Below are 19,141 nucleotides of genomic sequence, written 5' to 3'. Positions count from 1 at the left end.
TTTTAAGTTCTTAAAATATGAGAAGGATGAGACTTTTTAGACATACACATAGATTTAAAATAAAAATGTAAGATTTCCTAAGCTTTGGGACAAGAGAGAAAAATTTCTATACCTCAAAAAACAAAAAACCCAACTGTATACCTAAAATTAAAAGTTAAAAAACATACTAGTCAAAAAAAATATTTGCAAAACCAATAGGTAAAAAGTTTGGGGCCTATATTAGTTTGCTAGGGTTTCTGTAACAAATATCACAAAAATTATACACACACACAAAAAAATTTTTTTCTCATGATTCTGGATGATGGAAATCCAAGATCAAGGTGTCCTGACAGCACTTCTTTGTTCTGAAGGCCTTGGTCCTTGGCTTGAAGATGGTTATCATCTCTATGTTGTCTTCACATGATCTTTCCTCAGTGTGTGTCTGTGTCTTTATCTTTTCTTAGTGATGTACTAGTCATACTGGATTAGGGACCACTCAAATGATTCCATTTTACCTTAATTACCTCTTTAACAGGCCTATCTCCAAATAGAGACACATCTGAAGTACTGGGAGTTAGAACTTCAACAAATAAATTTTGCAAAGAGATAATTCAGCTCATAACACTCCAACCTCATAGCAAAGTAACAGAGGCAGGTCCTTATAATGTGAAGGTCTAAACAAATTAGGGAAAGATTTCTCAGAAGAGATAAAGAAAATGTACAAAGAATTTGCTGAAGAAATAAAACTGATTAACATATCTCCTATTTCATAAAATCTGAATCAAATACATTAAAAAATGCCATCTAAATAAAGCTTACCAAACTAGCAAGAAACTATTTTTTAACATGATTACATCAGATAAGAAAATACACTGCTGAGAGAATCATTAACTAAACACATATTGTAAAATTAATTGGAAAAATGTGCCAAAATCAGGATAGACTTCTGGTGATTTATATTATTAATAAAATAATTTATAATGTAAAGTAGGTTCAAGCACAAGAGCCTCATGACATCATTTACAAAAGCAAGGAACTGGAAACAAAATGTTCACTAGGGAAGAACCTTATGTAGCCATTAATATTACATAATACTGAAACATGAGGGAAAAACCTGCATCATGTACTGTTAGGTTAGGGAAAATATTCTAAAAGATACACATTTCTAAGAAAAATATACATTTTTTAAAAGTCTATATATGAACATTATAACATCAAAAAATGAAAGTACATCATAGGGGATTTATTTTCCTTTTGTGGTTTTATTTTATAAGTGTTTACAATGAAGATCTATTACTCACATAATCTGGGAAGGATTTTATATATAATACAATATTCATAAATAGTAACAAAAGTAGCATTTTTTGACTATTCATCTTATCAACACTAGAAAGTAATATTTTGGTAAATAAAGACAACTGAGACTAGAAACAGAATACGAATTCCCAAGGGCACAAACCTAGTTAAGCAGTAAAGCCAGAAATCAAACCAAACCAACCTGAGCTCAGAGGCCACTGAAATGTTACTATACTTCTGTATTAAAGTTATTTACATAGAAAAAGAAAAAACAAAACAAAAATTATTTACTTGAGGAGGGGGGTGGATTTTAAAAAAGAATAACTGAATACTACCATCTTATTTCATTTCTCCAGCCTCAGAAATGGTATGAATCATGAATCTGGAGAACCACCCTCTGGCTATAAACATATAAAATGTGTAAGTGAATTTAACTATTACTTTTTCTAGAATAGATAACTAAAAACCACATACACAAATATTGCTCATTTCAAGGGACTGAAATAGACAAAAAAGACACTTATCACTACTAAAAACAGTTTAGTATTCATTTGCAATTCCTCAGATACTTCAGATTACTAGCACTGTCACTTTGTAGTTACCAAATATTACTGAAAAGAAAAATAAAAAGACTCCTTATCATGGTGTTTTGACTACTAAAGACCTGGGACACATGTTAATTCATAAACTTAACAGAAAAATGAAGCTTAAGAGTTCCCGTCAGGGCTCAGCAGTTAGAGAACCTGACTGGCATCCATGGGGACAGGGGGGTTCGATCCCTGGCCTTGCTCAGTGGGTTAAGGATCCGGCGTTGCATTGAGAGCTGTGGTGTAGCTGGCAGACACAGCTAGGATGCCCCATTGCTATGGCTCTGGCGTAGGCTTCAGCTCCGACTGGACCCTAGCCTGGGAACCTCCATATGCTACGGATTCAGCCCTAAAATGACAAAAAAAAAAAAATCAAAAAAGAAAAATGAAGCTTAGAATTTGTTGATTATCAACATATAAAATACTGTGTTTTTAAAATGGGAAAAATGTTACTTTCTTAAAACAATGATTCATACATATCAACTGCATTTCTAAAAAGGCAGTTGTTTCTTTGGCTTTTTTTTTTTAAGGACCACACCTGTGGCATATTGAGGTTCCTAGGGGTCAAATCAGAGCTGCAGCTGCGGTCTACACCACAGCCATGGCAACGAGGAATCTGTGCTATGTCTGGGACCTACACGACAGCTCATGGCAACTTTGGATCCTTAACCCACTGAGCAAGGCCAGGTACTGAACCCACATCCTCATGGATCCTAGTCAGGTTCGTTATCACTGAGCCACAATGGGAACTCCATAAAAAGGCAGTGTTTCCATTCTTTCACTATAGTAGTAATGGATTTTAACAAAATGATTACTAATAAAATCAAACACTTTGAAAACTAAGAAATAAAGTACACAAAATCTCATCCCATCAGGGGTTAGCTTCTCCTCTAGATAAGTACTTGCTTCTCTTTTTCTGCATTTTCTTTTTCACACTTACTAAATATCCTTGTAGAAAACTGCAGATTAGGAGAAACATAATTTCCAAGTTATCCACCCTCTCAGACCACAAAATATATGACTGTTCACCATTTAACATGTTAGAATAAGCAGTTTTGATGAAAAGCTTAAAAAAAAATACAAAGTTACTATCATGATCTCAAAAAGCACATACAACTTGGAAAGTATTTAGAAAGGAGTTTCATTTTCTGCTAATATAAATGTATTTCAACTATGAGAAATGTTTCTGAGAAAAATGTTCATTCAGTTGGAAAATGGAAGATCCACAAGTAACAACTACAAAACAATTTACAATGAAACATAGCATATTTGTCATAATCAGCTGCCTATTTTCCAGTGATAACAATAGATGTTAGGGCTATGCTTTCAGTGGTGGTTAAACTGTGCTTTCATGTTGTTTCCAGAATTACAGAAGAGGGCCTTATTAGTCAGTTTTAAACAAAAATATTCCTCTTGGATTAATTCTCCCAAGCGGACACTAAACTTTCTATATGTAAATAAACCACATATATCAAGAATAAGAAATTAGAGAAGACACTGATAGGATTCTGAGTTTTTGATTATCAAGAAGAAACATTATTTCACTTTTCACTACCATGAGTTCATCTACTGTTAAGTTTCAAAATATCAGGAATAAGAATAAATTATTTTAATACAAAACTTTTGGAGTGACTGGCTCACTACCTTACTAATCATCTCCTGATTTAAATAAACAAAACTCTACAAATGAAAGCCCTTAACTCTTAACTCTAGGAAGAAGCAAGCATAAATAGCAAGAAGAATATTGAACTGGTAAATTTAAACAAGGGGAAATCTCATCCTACCTCAACTACTGACTGAATTACTAATTAACCTTCAATCATTATGTAGCAATTTCTTCAATTCTGTCTTATCTGTTACTTGTAACTTCCTGTCTCCTGTATAAGTTATTAAATGCAATAATGCCTGCCCTACAACATAGGTTTGTTAATATTAAAATTACTATTTATGTTTAGATATCATTAAAGACTTTTCAAAATTAAGAATGAGTCACTTATGATGGAGCATGACAATGTGAGAAAAAAATGTATACATGTATGTGTAAATGGGTCACCGTGCTATACAGTAGAAAAAATAATTGTATTAGGGAAATAATAATTTTAAAAAATTGTATTAAAGGACAAAAAAAATTAAGAATGAGCATCCTAACAGTCACTTAAAATGTTTGTTTTTGTTTTGTTTTGTATTTTTGTCCTGTTAGGGCTGCACCCGAGGCATATGGAGGTTCCCAGACTAGGGGTCTAATTGAAACTGTAGCCACCAGCCTACACCAGAGTCACAGCAACGCCAGATCCAAGCCACGTCTGCAACCTATACCACAGCTCACGGCAACACCGGATCCTTAACCCACTGAATGAGGCCAGGGATCAAACCTGAGTCCTCATGGATACTGGTCATATTCGTTACACCGAGCCATGACGGGAACTCCATAATATTTTATTCTTAAATGGGGTAAAGGTTTTATGTTATTGGTATGTTTTGCCTGTTTAAAATCCATGTCCAACATCAATCAATCAATTTATTTGTTATCATTAACCCACAGAACTTTCTTATAAATACTAAGATACTCAAAGGGGGCTATCAACTATATTAATATTCTGACAAAGATAAAATGAAGTTGGAACCATCTCTAGGTAATAAAACTCTCTGAGATGCTTACTAAAAGTATTAACTTTTAAAATAAATAGTAAGTTTTTGTCTTCTTTTTTTTTTTTTTTTTTTTTGCCTTTTAGGGCTGTACCCACTATATATGGAAGTTCTCAGGCTAGGGGTCAAATGAGGACTATGGCTGCCAGCCTACCCCACAGCCACATCTGCAACCTACACCACAACTCACAGCAACGCCAGATCCTTAACCCACTCAGTGAGGCCAGGGAAAGAACCCACAACCTCATGGTTACTAGTCAGATTCGCTTCCTCTGCGCCACAACGGGAACTCCAAAAAACACCTAAGTTAAAACTGGGCAGTTAAATGCTGTTCTTATTTTATTATATCGTTCTGAAGGTTACCTGAACAGTTCTCTTAAGAAAGCAATACACAAAATAACCCAAACTTTAATAAATCTAATCAAATTAGAATTCCACAGCATAGTCTTTTCAAAAGGCAGTTTATAAGTAAGTTTTAAAATAAAAGGTACAAATGCTCATGGCTAAATAATCACACTCTCAAATTCTGTTCTGCACAAAACAGTACACAAGTGTTACTAATGCATTATTTAAAATAGCAAAAAGAAGTGGCAAAAACTTGCATTTTCTAATGATAGAATGATTAAATAAATTATGGTATATGTATTACACATACCTATTTTATTTGGATGCAAATACATGTACATACATATGGATGGATATGCACCCACTCATACATCTATCAACACACATACGCAGCTACAAAGCAGATCTACATTTATTAGAAAAGGAAAGGACTCTATGATATATTGGAAAATAGGAAAAGCAAAGTGCAAATCAATACATCTCAATCTCATTAAAAAAAACCTTTGCATACATATAATAAATGGTAAATAAAATGAGCATTAAACATTTCTTTTTGCTTAGCTTAATTAATTCTTACAATTCACTGAAATAAACACACACACACACACACACACACATTTATAATTATACCAGAGGAGGAAAACATCTTCTAGTGGTTTGGGGAATGGTATTTTTGTCAGAGTGAGGAGGGTGACAGGGAAGGATAAGTGAGAGAGGACTTTTACTTTTTACCATATATTACTTGGTGCCACTTTAATTTTTATATGTAGCATATAAGATTTTGAAGTTTTTTAAAACAGAACAAAATAAAGATTCCTCTGCAGCTTTTAATATATGGGATTAAACATAGGAAAAAACTTTAAAATGTAAAAGAACTAAAATATTTTCATTTTTAAAAACAGGTCTTTAGATTATGAGCATGTTGTCAGTTTTAAAAATAGAATACTAAGGTTATATTCATCCACAGTCTGTTATACACATTACTTTATCTAGTGAAATGATGTCAGAAAGCAAGCATGGGTGTGTGACACTCACATGGTTCTAGGATCACATCACTAGCACCCTCTCTTCATACCTTAAAAGGAGGTTTCATTCTTGAGATGAAGTCTACCCTCTCCAACATTTTAGCCCCACTGATCTACTAAATTAACTTAATCCTAACAGGCAGGCTATACTTAATAACAAAAGAAATGCTAGTACAACAAAATTTCATATTTAAACTCTAAAATCTCCTAATGCTATAGAATACCTTTAATTAAACACTTGTTATGTGCCAGGATTTGTGGTAGAAGGGGACATAAGAGTAAAAAGTAAATAAATACCACATATTTCTTGTGTTTAAGAAACTCAGTTTAATAAGAGAATAACCCATAACAAATAATAATTATGATAAAAGAATAGACGAAAATTAGTAGAAACATATATAACCTAATACAGCAACATGATAGAGAGTGACCAATTAACTCCTGTCTAACTAGTTTCTTGGAATCATGGTCCATTTTTCTTATTTTCTTATTCTGTAGACCTATGCTTACAGGTTTCTAAAAATTTCTAAATTTTACTCTGTAAGTTAATGAATTTATAGATTTTAAAAGAATACCAGCTCTGTAAATATTTATTAATTTAGCTTGCCCCAAAAAAAAGAGGGATTCAAAGGCACATTATATTTTCATTAAATTCTATAAGCATTTACTTTGTGCTAGGTATTTGGAGGAATTTTATAATAAAACCTACATACCTTTATTTACAGCAGTGGTGATTCTGTCCCCTAGGAAAACATTTAGCAATGTTTGGAAACTTTTTTGCTTGTGATAACTGGTGGAGATGTGCTAATAGCATCTAGTAGGTAGGGGCCAGAGATGCTGCTAAACACTCTACAATGAATAAGACAGCTTCCCAAAACAAGTAATTACCCTGGCCCAATATGCCTATGTTGCATAGGTTGAAAAACTCTGTTACAACAACAGTTTACCAATCTGCAACTCAAGCTATTAAGCAGACTCGCCTTTTCAGTGAAGCAAAATACCAAATCTTAAAAAGTGGCAAAATAAAAAAAAAATGCAAAAGAAAACAAAAAACAAACCCTATGGTGCAAGGCCATTATGGAGTACATATTATGTGCCAGGAACTATACTGGGACTTTGCTTCTAATAGGTAAAGAAATCTGCCCAAGACTGTCTTGCTCATTAAGATCAGAGCTGGACTGTAAGATCCCATTTACTTGATCTGAAGTTCATCCTTTTCCCACAGTATCCCCAAGCAGCCAAATCAGATTTTATCATGTCTCATGTTCATGGACGCTGAGGCCCCTCACATCCTGACCCAAGTCCCTCATACTATAAGAAATTCTAATAAGTTTGGATATCTGATTTTTAAATGCATAAATAATCTAAAACAGCCAATAAAAGGGCTGTTACAAGCTGATACTAAAACCAAACAGAAATGTGAAAATTGTAACAAAGGATATGGCAAAACAAAAAAACAAGAATACAAAAAGCTCAAAGCTGGGGCCTTCATTAAAAACATGCATTATTCTACACTCTGCAGTGGTTACAATAATGGAAGGGAGGAGAAGGAATTGGGAAGGAGGGAGGAGAAGGGGGTAGAAAAGGATGAAGAGAAGGAGATGAAGCAGGAAAGGAGATAAAGGAGAAGAAAAAAAAAATGCAGGGAGATAGAAACTGGAGAAGAGCCTGGGAGAGGCATGAATCAAGGAGAGACCAAGTGGAGGGTACAACTTAGTGAAATCTATCAGAAAATTTCAAAAAGAAACAAAGAAATGGAAGAGTGAAAAAAGGAGAGAGGGTAACTGACCCCAACCCAAGAGGAGACTGGAATCTAGATAAAATAAATGGAGAATAGAGCAGAGAAAAAGAAAGATGTCCAACAAATTCCTAGAAATAGATGTTTAGACCTCTCTTATTTCAAAAACTTCTAGGAGTTCCCTGGTGGCCTACTGGTTAAGAACTCAGTATCTCCACTGCCATGGCCCAGGTTGAATTCCTGGCCAGAACTTTCGCATGCTGCAGGCATGGCCAAAAACAAAACAAAACAAAACAAAATTCTAGGAGTTCCCATCATGGCTCAGTGGTTAAGGAATCCGACTAGGAATGATGAGGCTGTAGGTTTGATCCCTGGCCTTGCTCAGTGGGTTAAGGATCCAGTGTTGCCATGAGCTGTGGTGTAGGTTGAAGACGCGACTTAGATCCCGCCTTGCTGTGGCTCTGGCATAGGTCGGCAGCTGCAGCTCTGATTAGACCCCTAGCCTGGGAACCTCCATACACCGAGGGAGCTGCCCTAGAAAAGGCAAAAAGACAAAAAAAAAGTTGTACATGGGCACTGTCCATTATGGTTGGTAGTTACTAGCCACACACAGGTGGCTACAAGCATGGAAATACGGCTTGTCTGAATTGAGAGTTACTATAAGAGATACATTTGATTTCAAAGATTGAGGATAAAAAATGTAAAATATCTCATTAATATTTTTATATTTTATGTAATAATTACAGAAAATGACAGTAACTTGGAATATACAGGATTAAAGAAAATATATTATTAAAAATGATTTTACACGTTTCCTCTTTAGTATGGCTACTAGAAAATTTAAAATTATATACATGGCTCACACTATATTTCTTTCTTTTTTTCTTTTTTTTTTGTCTTTTTGCCATTTCTTGGGCCGCTCCAGCGGCATATGGAGGTTCCCAGGCTAGGGGTCCAATCGGAGCTGTAGCCACCGGCCTACGCCAGAGCCACAGCAACGCAAGATCCGAGCTGTATCTGCAACCTACACCACAGCTCACGGCAATGCCGGATCGTCAACCCACTGAGCAAGGGCAGGGATCGAACCCGCAACTTCATGGTTCCTAGTCGGATTCATTAACCACTGCGCCATGACGGGAACTCCCGTCACACTATATTTCTAATGGACAGGGCTGCTCCAGATTTTTATAACTGCTTAGGACCCATTCTGGTGCCAGAGAAGTAACAGAAATCAATGCCATTCTTACATTCATTCCCAACTTTCTGAATACCAGTTGTTAAGAAATGTGGAACTATAAATCTAGGTGTCAACCTGCTTATGACAGGAACCATGAGTTCAAACAGGACATAAACCTCTCTTAATTGTTTTTAACAGTTAAATATAGGGAATTGGTAAGGCATTATCATTAGAGTTGAGTGAAGAAGAATGATATAAAATTAGAAATAAAGTGAAACCAGGAGACATAATTTGCAACTTGGAACAACTCTTCAGTCTGAAAAACTTGATGTCATCTGACTAGCACACTGAAGAAAGGTATTTGACCATATTTATTACATTCATAAAATATATACACAGGTATATTTTTGAAAACCCCTTCTCAAGCAATGAATTTGAAAGTTTTTTAAAAATCACTGTCATCCCTCATACAAAATAATTTTCTCAAATGTTATATAAAAATAAATGCCAGGAGTTCTCGCCATGGCACAGTGGAAACAAATCTGACTAGGAACCATGGGGTTGTGGGTTCCATCTCTGGCCTCGCTCAGTGGGTTAAGGATCTGGCGTTGCCATGAGCTGTGGTGTAGGTCACAGATGCGGCTCAAGATCCAGCGTTGCTGTGGCTGTGGCATAGGCCAGTAGCTACGTCTCCAATTTAGACCCCTAGCCTGGAACCTCCATATGCCACAAGCGTGGCCCTAAAAGACAAAAAGACCAAAAAAAAAAAAAAAAAAGCCAGAATATTCAGTTTCACCAAGGAAAAATAAACGCATACGTATGTTTCCCTAACTATGAAAAAACTAATCTATTTTGTATTTATTATACACCATATTGAAAAAGCAATTTTGTTACACAGTGATTATATTTTCATCCTTTTTTATTTCTATGAAATAAAATCAAATCCAAGCCACGTTCTAATTACCAGATAGCAAAGGATTGAACATTTTAGAAGGATTAAAACAGTGCCATTCAAATTTTAATGGACACAAAAATTCACCTAGATCTTTACTAAAGTGCAGGTTCTGATTCAGCAGGTCTGGGGTGGGGCCAAAAATAGCATGTTTCAAATAAGCTCCAAGGTGACACCAATGTTGCTAGTATATGAATCACACTTTGAATAGCAAGGGGTTAAAATGTATAATTATTCCTACATTCAAAATGTAAAACAGTTTATATTTAGTTAACTAAAAAGGAAAAAAATTTTCCTCAAGTAGACATTCTGTTTTCTACTTATGCCATCACCTCAAATTATAGGCATTTTAGTGTTTCCAAGAGTTCACGATCCAGCACTACCAGATTCAATGACATTCCAATCCATCAATCAAACTTGGGAATTCTTGGCTGCTAACAGAGATCAAGTCAATATTTATTTGGGACAAGGGCCCCATGTTTATCTTGAGCTCTGAGATCCAGATAATGGGAATAGAGTATCAAGGAAAGAAAGGGAAGTTCTATTATTTCTCTAAAATTATGGTTATGCCTATGCAATGTAGCACCCATACTTATATATAAACATGCACATCATATAATATTATGTAAAAATAAGTATAAAAAGGCAAAAGAAATACATCTTATGTAAATAACAGTGGAGACTGAATTATGAACTCTGATTTTTTTCTTTATTCTCTTCTGAACCTACCAAATTTTTTACAACAAGCATAACTTCCTTAATTCAAATATATTTTTGAATTTAAAAATATCTGAAAAAATCCATGAGAAGCAGCAGAGGAAAGCACTAATATAAAGTGAATACTCAAGAATTTCTTACTAATGATGGTTAAGTAGTATCCAATAAGCACAACAAGGAAAAAAGAATTTAAGAAAATAATATAAAGATTGGAGTTACTTACCTTAGTAAAGTTATTCAGATGGCCTAACTTTCTCATATTTGATACTCCTTGCAATTTGGCCACATTTTGGAGAATCTCCCTTAAGTTATCAGAAGGTTCTAGAACAGACAAAACAATTTAACATAATTTTAAAAGAGTGTTTTCGTTAAAAAAAATACACAAAACATGAATTACTAAAATTTCACAGCTTTGGCTCTTGGATTTTGAAGTCTTACACTGTTTCTCAAATCTACCTACTTGGAAGACGTCAAAGGCCATGTGGATGACTCATCTGATGACCTTCGCACCTCTACTATGTCCACTATGTCCAACTCTGTATATCATCACGTGGAATTATTCGACCACTAATTCTTAAATTTCAACCCCCATCTCCAAGCATAACTTTTACTTCTGGCCACAATGTAGTAAAAGGGATCAAAAATTCTGTCCTATTTGAATCAAAAACTGAACAAAATATATAAAACTAGAGTTCTCAAGACACTGGACATCAAGAAGTAAAGAAAAGTAATCCCTAAGAAATGAGAAATAAACAAGTATGCCCTACAATGCCCCAGTATTGTCTTGAGAGTTTCTAGGCCTAGGTGCTGAGAGGAGAAACCCAGGTAAGGTGTTTTGGGATGAAGAGAAAGATCTCAGAGACCAAGAAGATCAAAAGTATTAGAGATGAGAGCACTGTACAGAGAGAGAACACTAGACATCTGTGAAGGGACCCTCAGGTAATCAATATATCAATGATTGGTGCATGCATGTGAGGAAGTTATCACTCCAAAGAATTAAAGGGAAGAGTACCTTGCACTCCTCTCACATAGGACAGGGAGCAATGCTTGTTCCTAAGGGCCATACTGAAAACCTTAACAGTTCATTGGGCATTGGTTAGAGTATTCTGAAAAGTCTTGGTTCAGCAGTGGGGAACAAATACAGACTAAGCATTTCTTTGATCCCACCTAACAAATATTCAAAGCAAGACTTGAAAGAATTAAACTGTTTCCAAGTAACTAAACATGTCTCAAGAAGAGTCATTAAAAAATAAAAAAAAAAACAAGAAAGAAGCACCTAAGCAGGCAAAATTTACAATGATTAGCATCCAAGTATCATTGGACATGCAAAGAAGCAGGAAAACATGACCCATAGTGAGCAGAAAAATCAATCAATTGGAAATGACCCAGAACTGACATGACGTTAGAATCAGCAGAAAAAGACATTAAAACAATTTTTATAACCATAGTCTATATGTTCAAAAACTTATGGAGTGGCATGAAAAGTGTAAAAAACCCTCAAACTGAGTTTCTGGAGAAGATAACTTCCATGTCTCAAACGAAAATATTGAATGAAAATAAAAAGTATGGAGTTCCCGTCGTGGCGCAGTGGTGAACGAATCCGACTAAGAACCATGAGGTTGAGGGTTCAATCCCTGGCCTCGCTCAGTGGGTTAAGGATCCGGTGTTGCCATAAGCTGTGGTATAGGTAGGTTGCAGACACAGCTCAGATCCCACCTTGCTGTGGCTCTGGCTATAGCTCCCAGATCCCTAGCCTGGGAACCTCCATATGCTGTGAGTGTGGCCCTAGAAAAGACAAAAAGATCAAAAAATAAATAAATAAAAGTATAATAGCTTTTATAGAAAGTAAGAATTGTGAATTTGAAAACAAAGCAATAGAAACCATCCAAAAAGTAACACAAAGGGAAAAAAAATAAATGAAAAGACCATCTGTGAACTATGGGACTTAAAGCCACCTATTACAATATGAGTAAGTGGAACCCTCAAAGGAAAAATTGGGGATAGAAAAATTTTTTGAAGAAATAACAAGTGAAAAAAATTCCAAATTTAATAAAAATAAGCCAATAAATCCAAGAAGCTCAATCAACCCCAAGCACAAGAAACAGGAAGAAATATAGACCAAGGCACACGATAATCAAATTACTCAAAACCACTAGTAGAGAAAAACTTAAAAGGCAACCAGATTGAAAAAGACGAGTTACATACAGAGGAATAAAGAGAAGGATGACAAATTTCTTGTGGAAAACAAGGCAAAGGAGAAAACAGAGGAACATCTTTTAAATACTGAAAGAAAAAAAAAGCTTTTAAAATATAAAAACCATATTTAGCTCATTTGTTTTACAAAAACAGGCCAAAGTCAGATATGGCTCTGTGATTGGTAGTCTGCCAAGTCCTGGAATAGAGTGTCAATTTCCTCAGGTTTCTACAAGCTATTTTTCTATTAATATATTCAGCATCCTATTTGCTTTAAGCAAAAGCACAATCTAAAGAAGAAAAAAAATCAAACCAGTGTCTGATTTTTTACTGGTATTTTAGTTTAAGAGCCATTATGACTTCCTTTGAGATTTTTACCTGTTCACACAAAACTAAGGAAGCATTTGGTTATTTTGTTTGTTTATTTGTGGCTACACCCAAAGCATGTGGAAGTTCCCAGCCCAGGGACTAAACCCCAGTCTCCCGCACCATAGTCACAACAAAGCCCTGCTGCACAAGGGAACTTCCTGTAACTATTTGTTTTGAATTAGTGTTTTCTTCAGCTATGAAATTGGTTGCATTGTTCTATTTAGCTTGCATCTGCATACCTTCCCCCATTCTGTTATATTCAATGTTTGCCACAAATTGGTTAGTGTCAAACCACTAAACAGATTACATATCCCAGTTTCCAATCACTTTGAAACTGCTACATAGTGAGATTATTCATTTGACCTTAGAGCATTTCCTACAAATTTTGGATATTTTTTAAAACTCCAATGAAATTCAATCTAATTTTAAATGATTCAGGGTATTTCTTTACAATTAATGACTATTTGAGGCTGTCTTAAAAGTGGAATGAAAACAGCTCATCATTGGGTGGGATCAGAGTTCTTGAAAAAGAATTGCAAATGGACCATCAGTAGACCACTGTTGGTATTTAGTAGTATCTTTTTGTTATAAATGGTATCTGTTTGGATACTATACTTGACAACTTAATACAATTTTTGTAACAAGCCTCAAGGTAATTTATAACCTACAGTAGTTTGCAAAGTCAGAGTCAAGTATTTAAAGCAGTGTGAAATTTGCCTAATGGAAAAATATAACCTAATCATTTTTCATCAATTTATAATTTTTAATTTATGATTAAGTTGTCAGGCACCAAACAAAAAGTTTCACAGAAGTGAGGACACAGTTACTACTATGGATTGATGTGATAGGACTAACAGGATGATTATTAGTCTGAAGATTACATTCTTCACAAAGACTTGCAGATTTCTAATTATTGACTATTTTCTAGGTACAAACTGATTGCAGACATTTTTGAAAAGCTGCAATTTTGTGACAAAAATAAAATCTCATGTCTGAGTTCATCCATTCAAAAAGTATTAAATGAATACCTATTATGGTCAGGTATTGTTTTAGGTAATGGGAATATGTCAATGAGCAATCAGATCCTTCTTTACTGGACCTTATGCACAAGTGGAGGAAAACTGATAAGCACCACCACCACCACCACCTATGCCCACAATATGAAAATTGACAGGCCACGAGAAGCCAATATTGGGTCAAATGTTTGCCTAATGAATAACGACAGAAAATGAATCTAACACACTATAACGCAGGTTAGTTACTGCTGTCAATCCAACTCAGAATGAATCAGCCCTTATCCTGCTTTCTTCCTAATCTTTTCTCTTTTATATAATTAATTATCAGGAAGCACCAATTGGAATTGGAATATGGGAAAATTTCAACATTTCTTCATAATATATTTCCTGAAAGGCAGAACATGTTTCCTCCCAGTAACTATGTTACTTCCTAGACCAATTCAAAAATAGTATTAGAAAAAAATATAAAAATAAAATGGAGTTCCCACTGTAGCTCAGTGAGTTAAGAATCCAACATGTGGAGATCCCATCACAGCGCAGCAGAAACGAATCCGAGTGGGAACCACGAGGTTGGGTGTTCGATCCCTGGCCTGGCTCATGGGTTGAGGATCCAGCGTTGTCATGAGCGATGGTATAGGTTGCAGACTCGGCTAGGATCTGGCGTTGCTGTGGCTGTGGTGTAGGCCGGTGGCTACAGCTCTGATTAGACCCCTAGCCTGGGAACCTCCATGTGCCGCGGGTGCGGCCCTAAAAAGACAAAAACACACACACACACAAAAAGAATACAACATGTATCCATGAGGTTGCGGGTTTGAGCCCTGGCCTTTGCTCAGTGGGTTAAGGGATCTGGCATTGGTGCAAGCTACTCGGTAAATCACAGTTGCAGCTTGGATCCACGTTGCTGTTGCTGTGGCTGTGGCATAGGCTGGCAGCTGCAGCTCTGATTAGACCCCTAGCCCAGGAACTTCCATATGTGGCAGGTGCAGCCCTAAAAAGACAGAAAGACATAAATAAAATGAAAAAAAGGAGTTACCTAATGGCTTAGAGGATTAAGGATCTGGTGCTGTCACTGGTATAGCTTGGGTTACTGCTGTCACACGGGTTTTATCTTTGGCCTGGGAACCTCCTCATGTCACAGGCATAGTCACAAAAACAGAAATAGTATTAGGGCTTTTTTTTTTTTTTTTGGTCTTTTTTAGAGACGTACCCACGTTCCCAGGCTAGGGGTCGAATTGGAGATGTAGCCACCAGCCTACACCACAGCCACAGCAACGCCAGGTCCGAGTCGAATCTGTGACCTACACCACAGCTCATGGCAACGCTGGATCCTTAACCCACTGATCAAGGCCAGGGATCAAACCCGTGTCCTCATGGATACCAGATGGGTTAGTTAACTACTGAGCCATGACAGGAACTCTGTATTATGAACATTTTAGACATGAAATACTGTGTAATGCTCTTGTGTTACAAAGTTCCTACAGGGAACTCTAACTTGAAATATCAGGGTAGTTTCCCTGATAATGATTTGAGAAATCCCTGGTTTCTTCCTTACATGCTAGATTGGGAGCATGCAAACCTTTTACTAAAAAAAGCCCAGATAGTAAGTATTTTAAATTTTACAGGCCATAAAGTCTCTTCCTCTAGTATAACCTCAACTCTGGTGTTGTAACCAAGAAAGCAATACCAGAAAACACACAGGTAAATAATGTGGCTATGTTTCTATAAAATATCCTGTCTCATGAGCCAACTCCTATGCCAGACAGTCAGAACTTAAGACTACATGAGCAAGCTGAGATCAATGTGCTTTTATGGGGAGTTGAGAGGAAGAAATTTAGGAAGAGGTTTATCTGCATTTCTTCCTGCTCTCAATGTTTCCAATTCAGCTTCTCCAAAACTGTCTGTTGATAATACTGCCATTTGAGAAGTATAAAGCACAAATGAGATAATCTACCAGGATATCTCCGAAGTCCAGCAGTTTAAGAAACCTACAGCTGCATTAAAGGAAAAAGAGAGAAAAAAAAACTGTGGCTAGGAAAAAGAGAAAAAAAAATTGTGGCTAGCAAATGATGACGGCCAACTATTCAAAGGCAAGGAAGCAAAACACAAAAGAACTACTAGAACTACAGTAGCTCTTTTCCTCTTATTGTGTAAGTCCTATGTGCATTTCCAATGACTCTCTCTGGAGGTAATGAAATAACTGTAGTCAATATTCAGCAATTTAATAATATATAAGTACATACACATACATACATACAGAAAACCACCAAGAGGAAATTACAGTAAATAAGCCTATCTTTATAAATCTACACACACATGTATATTTATTTTGTATGTATATATACACATACATATATTCCCTTCAGCTTACTTCTCCATGTTTGTGCATATGCACACACGCACACATGTCTATGTATACATGTGAGTGATATGCATTTATTTTTAAATATTTGCAATATATACTGCTTTGTAACATGCCACAAAAAAATATTAATGTGTTTACCTGTCAATAAGTATACAACATAAAATTGATTTTTAAATAAATTTAGGTTCAAGTACACATTGTAAATTAATGACCAAAAACTACTGGCATACATCTATTTGGAAGTAATGGAACTGTGAAATTAAAAAGAACTGGATTTGAATCTCATTCACCTATAAACCACAGAGTCTTGGTTAAGTCACTGAACCTCAAAGGCATCCATCTTCTCATATCTACAGTGAATATTCTAATTATCTAAACTTGAAGACAATGTTACAAGGTATGAAGTGCAACTTACTTATTAACATAGTACCTAGCCCATAAGAGATACTCAATAAATGTAGCAACTGTAATTACAATTAGTTATTTGCTTAGCAAAAATAATTTTTATGGATCAATCATGTGAAAGTTTTGTAATCAGCCCAAGCAAATGTTTAATTCACATGTGTATCTAAATTAATGAATTTTGATTATGTTTTAGTGCATTACTTTTATGATCCAAGATTTCCTCATTTTTAAAGTAATAACTTTTGGAGTTCCCATCATGGCCCATCAGAAACAAATCCAACTAGGAACCATGAGGTTGTGGGTTCAATCCCTGGCCGCAGGGTAAGGATCCGGCATTCCCGTGAGAGCTGTGGTGTAGGTCGTAGACACGGCTCGGATCTGGCGTTGCTGTGGCTGTGGATTAGGCAAGCGGCTACAGCTCCAACTGGACCCCTAGCCTGGGAACCTCCATGTGCTGCAAGTGCAGTCCTAAAAAGACCAAAAAAAAAAAGAAGAAGAAGAAGAAAGAAAGAAAGAAATAACTTTAATCATCTTATTTGCCTTCTTGAAAATGTCAGAGGAATTAGAAGTGGAAGCAGCAGTGAATAATATTTTCTGTGATTTGTGAATATACATGAACAAACGCTAATATGCAACCAGCCAGGAAAAGTTAGATGGCTGCAGATTAACAAAATGACTACACAAATCTCATATGTACTTAATTAAATCTTTAATATTATCTATAATTATTGTGAGCAGACATAGAGGATTAAAAGTATATGGCAATAACTACAATTGGTATTACCTTTGCAAAAGACTTCAGCAAATCTGTCTCCTCTACTAGCAAGGACACTGCAAGTACATCTTCTCAACTTTACCCACAGGTCCAAAAGTTGAGGAAGCACTCCTTCAAACTACCTAGCATTTCCTGAAATTCTAACAATTATTAATATCAAAGAGTTATATAATGTAGTAGAGAAAGCATCTATCCCAATGACAGCAGCCTGGGAAAAGGGCCTTCCTTTTACCTCTAATGCAGAGGAACTCAGAACTTCCTAGGACAGCCTACTGCATCTTTGATAGAGTAGTAGAATATTTTCTCTTGTAATGACACCAAAATCTGTCCCTTGGTAATTTTCATCCATTTGTTCTGGTGTAACAATCTGGAAAGCAGAACAAGTTTTATCTACCCTCCCATAGTGAAAATAATCATTTTTCCTCTCAAGCAACTGTAGCAAATAATCTTTTAATCATCAGTGTTGTTACATATAAATACTGTAGTAGAGATGGGCAAGTAAAACCTATCGATCAATTTTACTGCAAAAAAAAAATCGGTTTAGTTATAATCTTCTTAAATGTTAGGTTTATTATACTAAAAACTGAGCATTTCCATGAGGCCATCTTTTTTTTTTTTTTTTTTTAGGGCCACACCCATGGCATAAGGAAGTTTCCAGACTAGGGGTCGAATTGTAGCTGTTAGTTGCTGGTCTACACCACAGCCACAGCAATGCGGGATCCTTAACCCACTGAGCAAGGGCAAGGATCAAACCCACGTCCTCAGGGATACGGTCGGTTCATTACTGCTGAGCCATGATAGGAACTCTCTGGAGCTATTTTAGAAGAATGGTGGGCATGAAGCATCTCTTAAGAGGTAATGATTTAGACAGAAGCAAGACTACATAGACAGCAAGATGGCACTAGGTTTCTTCAGCCTGGCATGCCCTTTGTTTCTCTACCCAATTTGGAGAAAATCCTCATTCTGTAGAAGTCTTGCTCAGATGTGAAACGTTTTCCTTAACCTACAAATTCTCTTCTTTATGTTCCCATGATAGATTTTTCATACCGCTATCACAGCAGTTATGACAGAACATGTATCTGATCTGCCTGGGTTCTAATTTACACCTATTGCGTCAGTGTAACCTCCTTTCACTCCTCAAAGTACCCCAGGTTATATTATAAATGATACGACCACGATAAGCATATAAAGTTAAAATGCAACTAATGCAGTAAAATTTTTGAACAACTAGAACTTTTCTCTATATGCTTTTCTCAAAGACTGGAAGCGAACAGTTTTGTTGGGTTCCTGTTCCAGTGTCCTACTCTTACAATAAAGATTGCAGGAAAAGGTAAGGCAGCTTCTCCTGATCTACACAACATTTTAATATTGTCTTTCCAATGTCCCAGGGGTTCAGATTTCTTTTCTTCCACTTCAATTTTGAACTGTCAAATTGCCTCATTTTATGCATGCTTCTTATTTTTATTAAAAATATGTCTTGGAGTTCCTGTCATGGCATAGCGTAAATGAATCCTATTAGGAATCATAGGTTGCAGGTTTAATCGCTGGCCTCACTCAGT

At 35.9% G+C, this 19,141-nt stretch overlaps 1 protein-coding gene across 1 annotated transcript in view; it reads right to left on the bottom strand.

The window, feature by feature from the left end:
* Positions 1 to 19,141, bottom strand: part of RICTOR (RPTOR independent companion of MTOR complex 2) — a 142,185-nt gene that overhangs the window by 89,459 nt on the left and 33,585 nt on the right. Inside the window, 1 exon segment of the mRNA XM_047766689.1 lies at positions 10,686 to 10,783. Within this exon segment, the coding sequence (XP_047622645.1) occupies positions 10,686 to 10,783 (98 nt within the window).

Source organism: Phacochoerus africanus, chromosome 1, assembly GCF_016906955.1.
Source record: "Phacochoerus africanus isolate WHEZ1 chromosome 1, ROS_Pafr_v1, whole genome shotgun sequence".
Taxonomy (NCBI): domain Eukaryota; kingdom Metazoa; phylum Chordata; class Mammalia; order Artiodactyla; family Suidae; genus Phacochoerus; species Phacochoerus africanus.
This window is presented reverse-complemented; position numbering and strand designations above follow the sequence as displayed.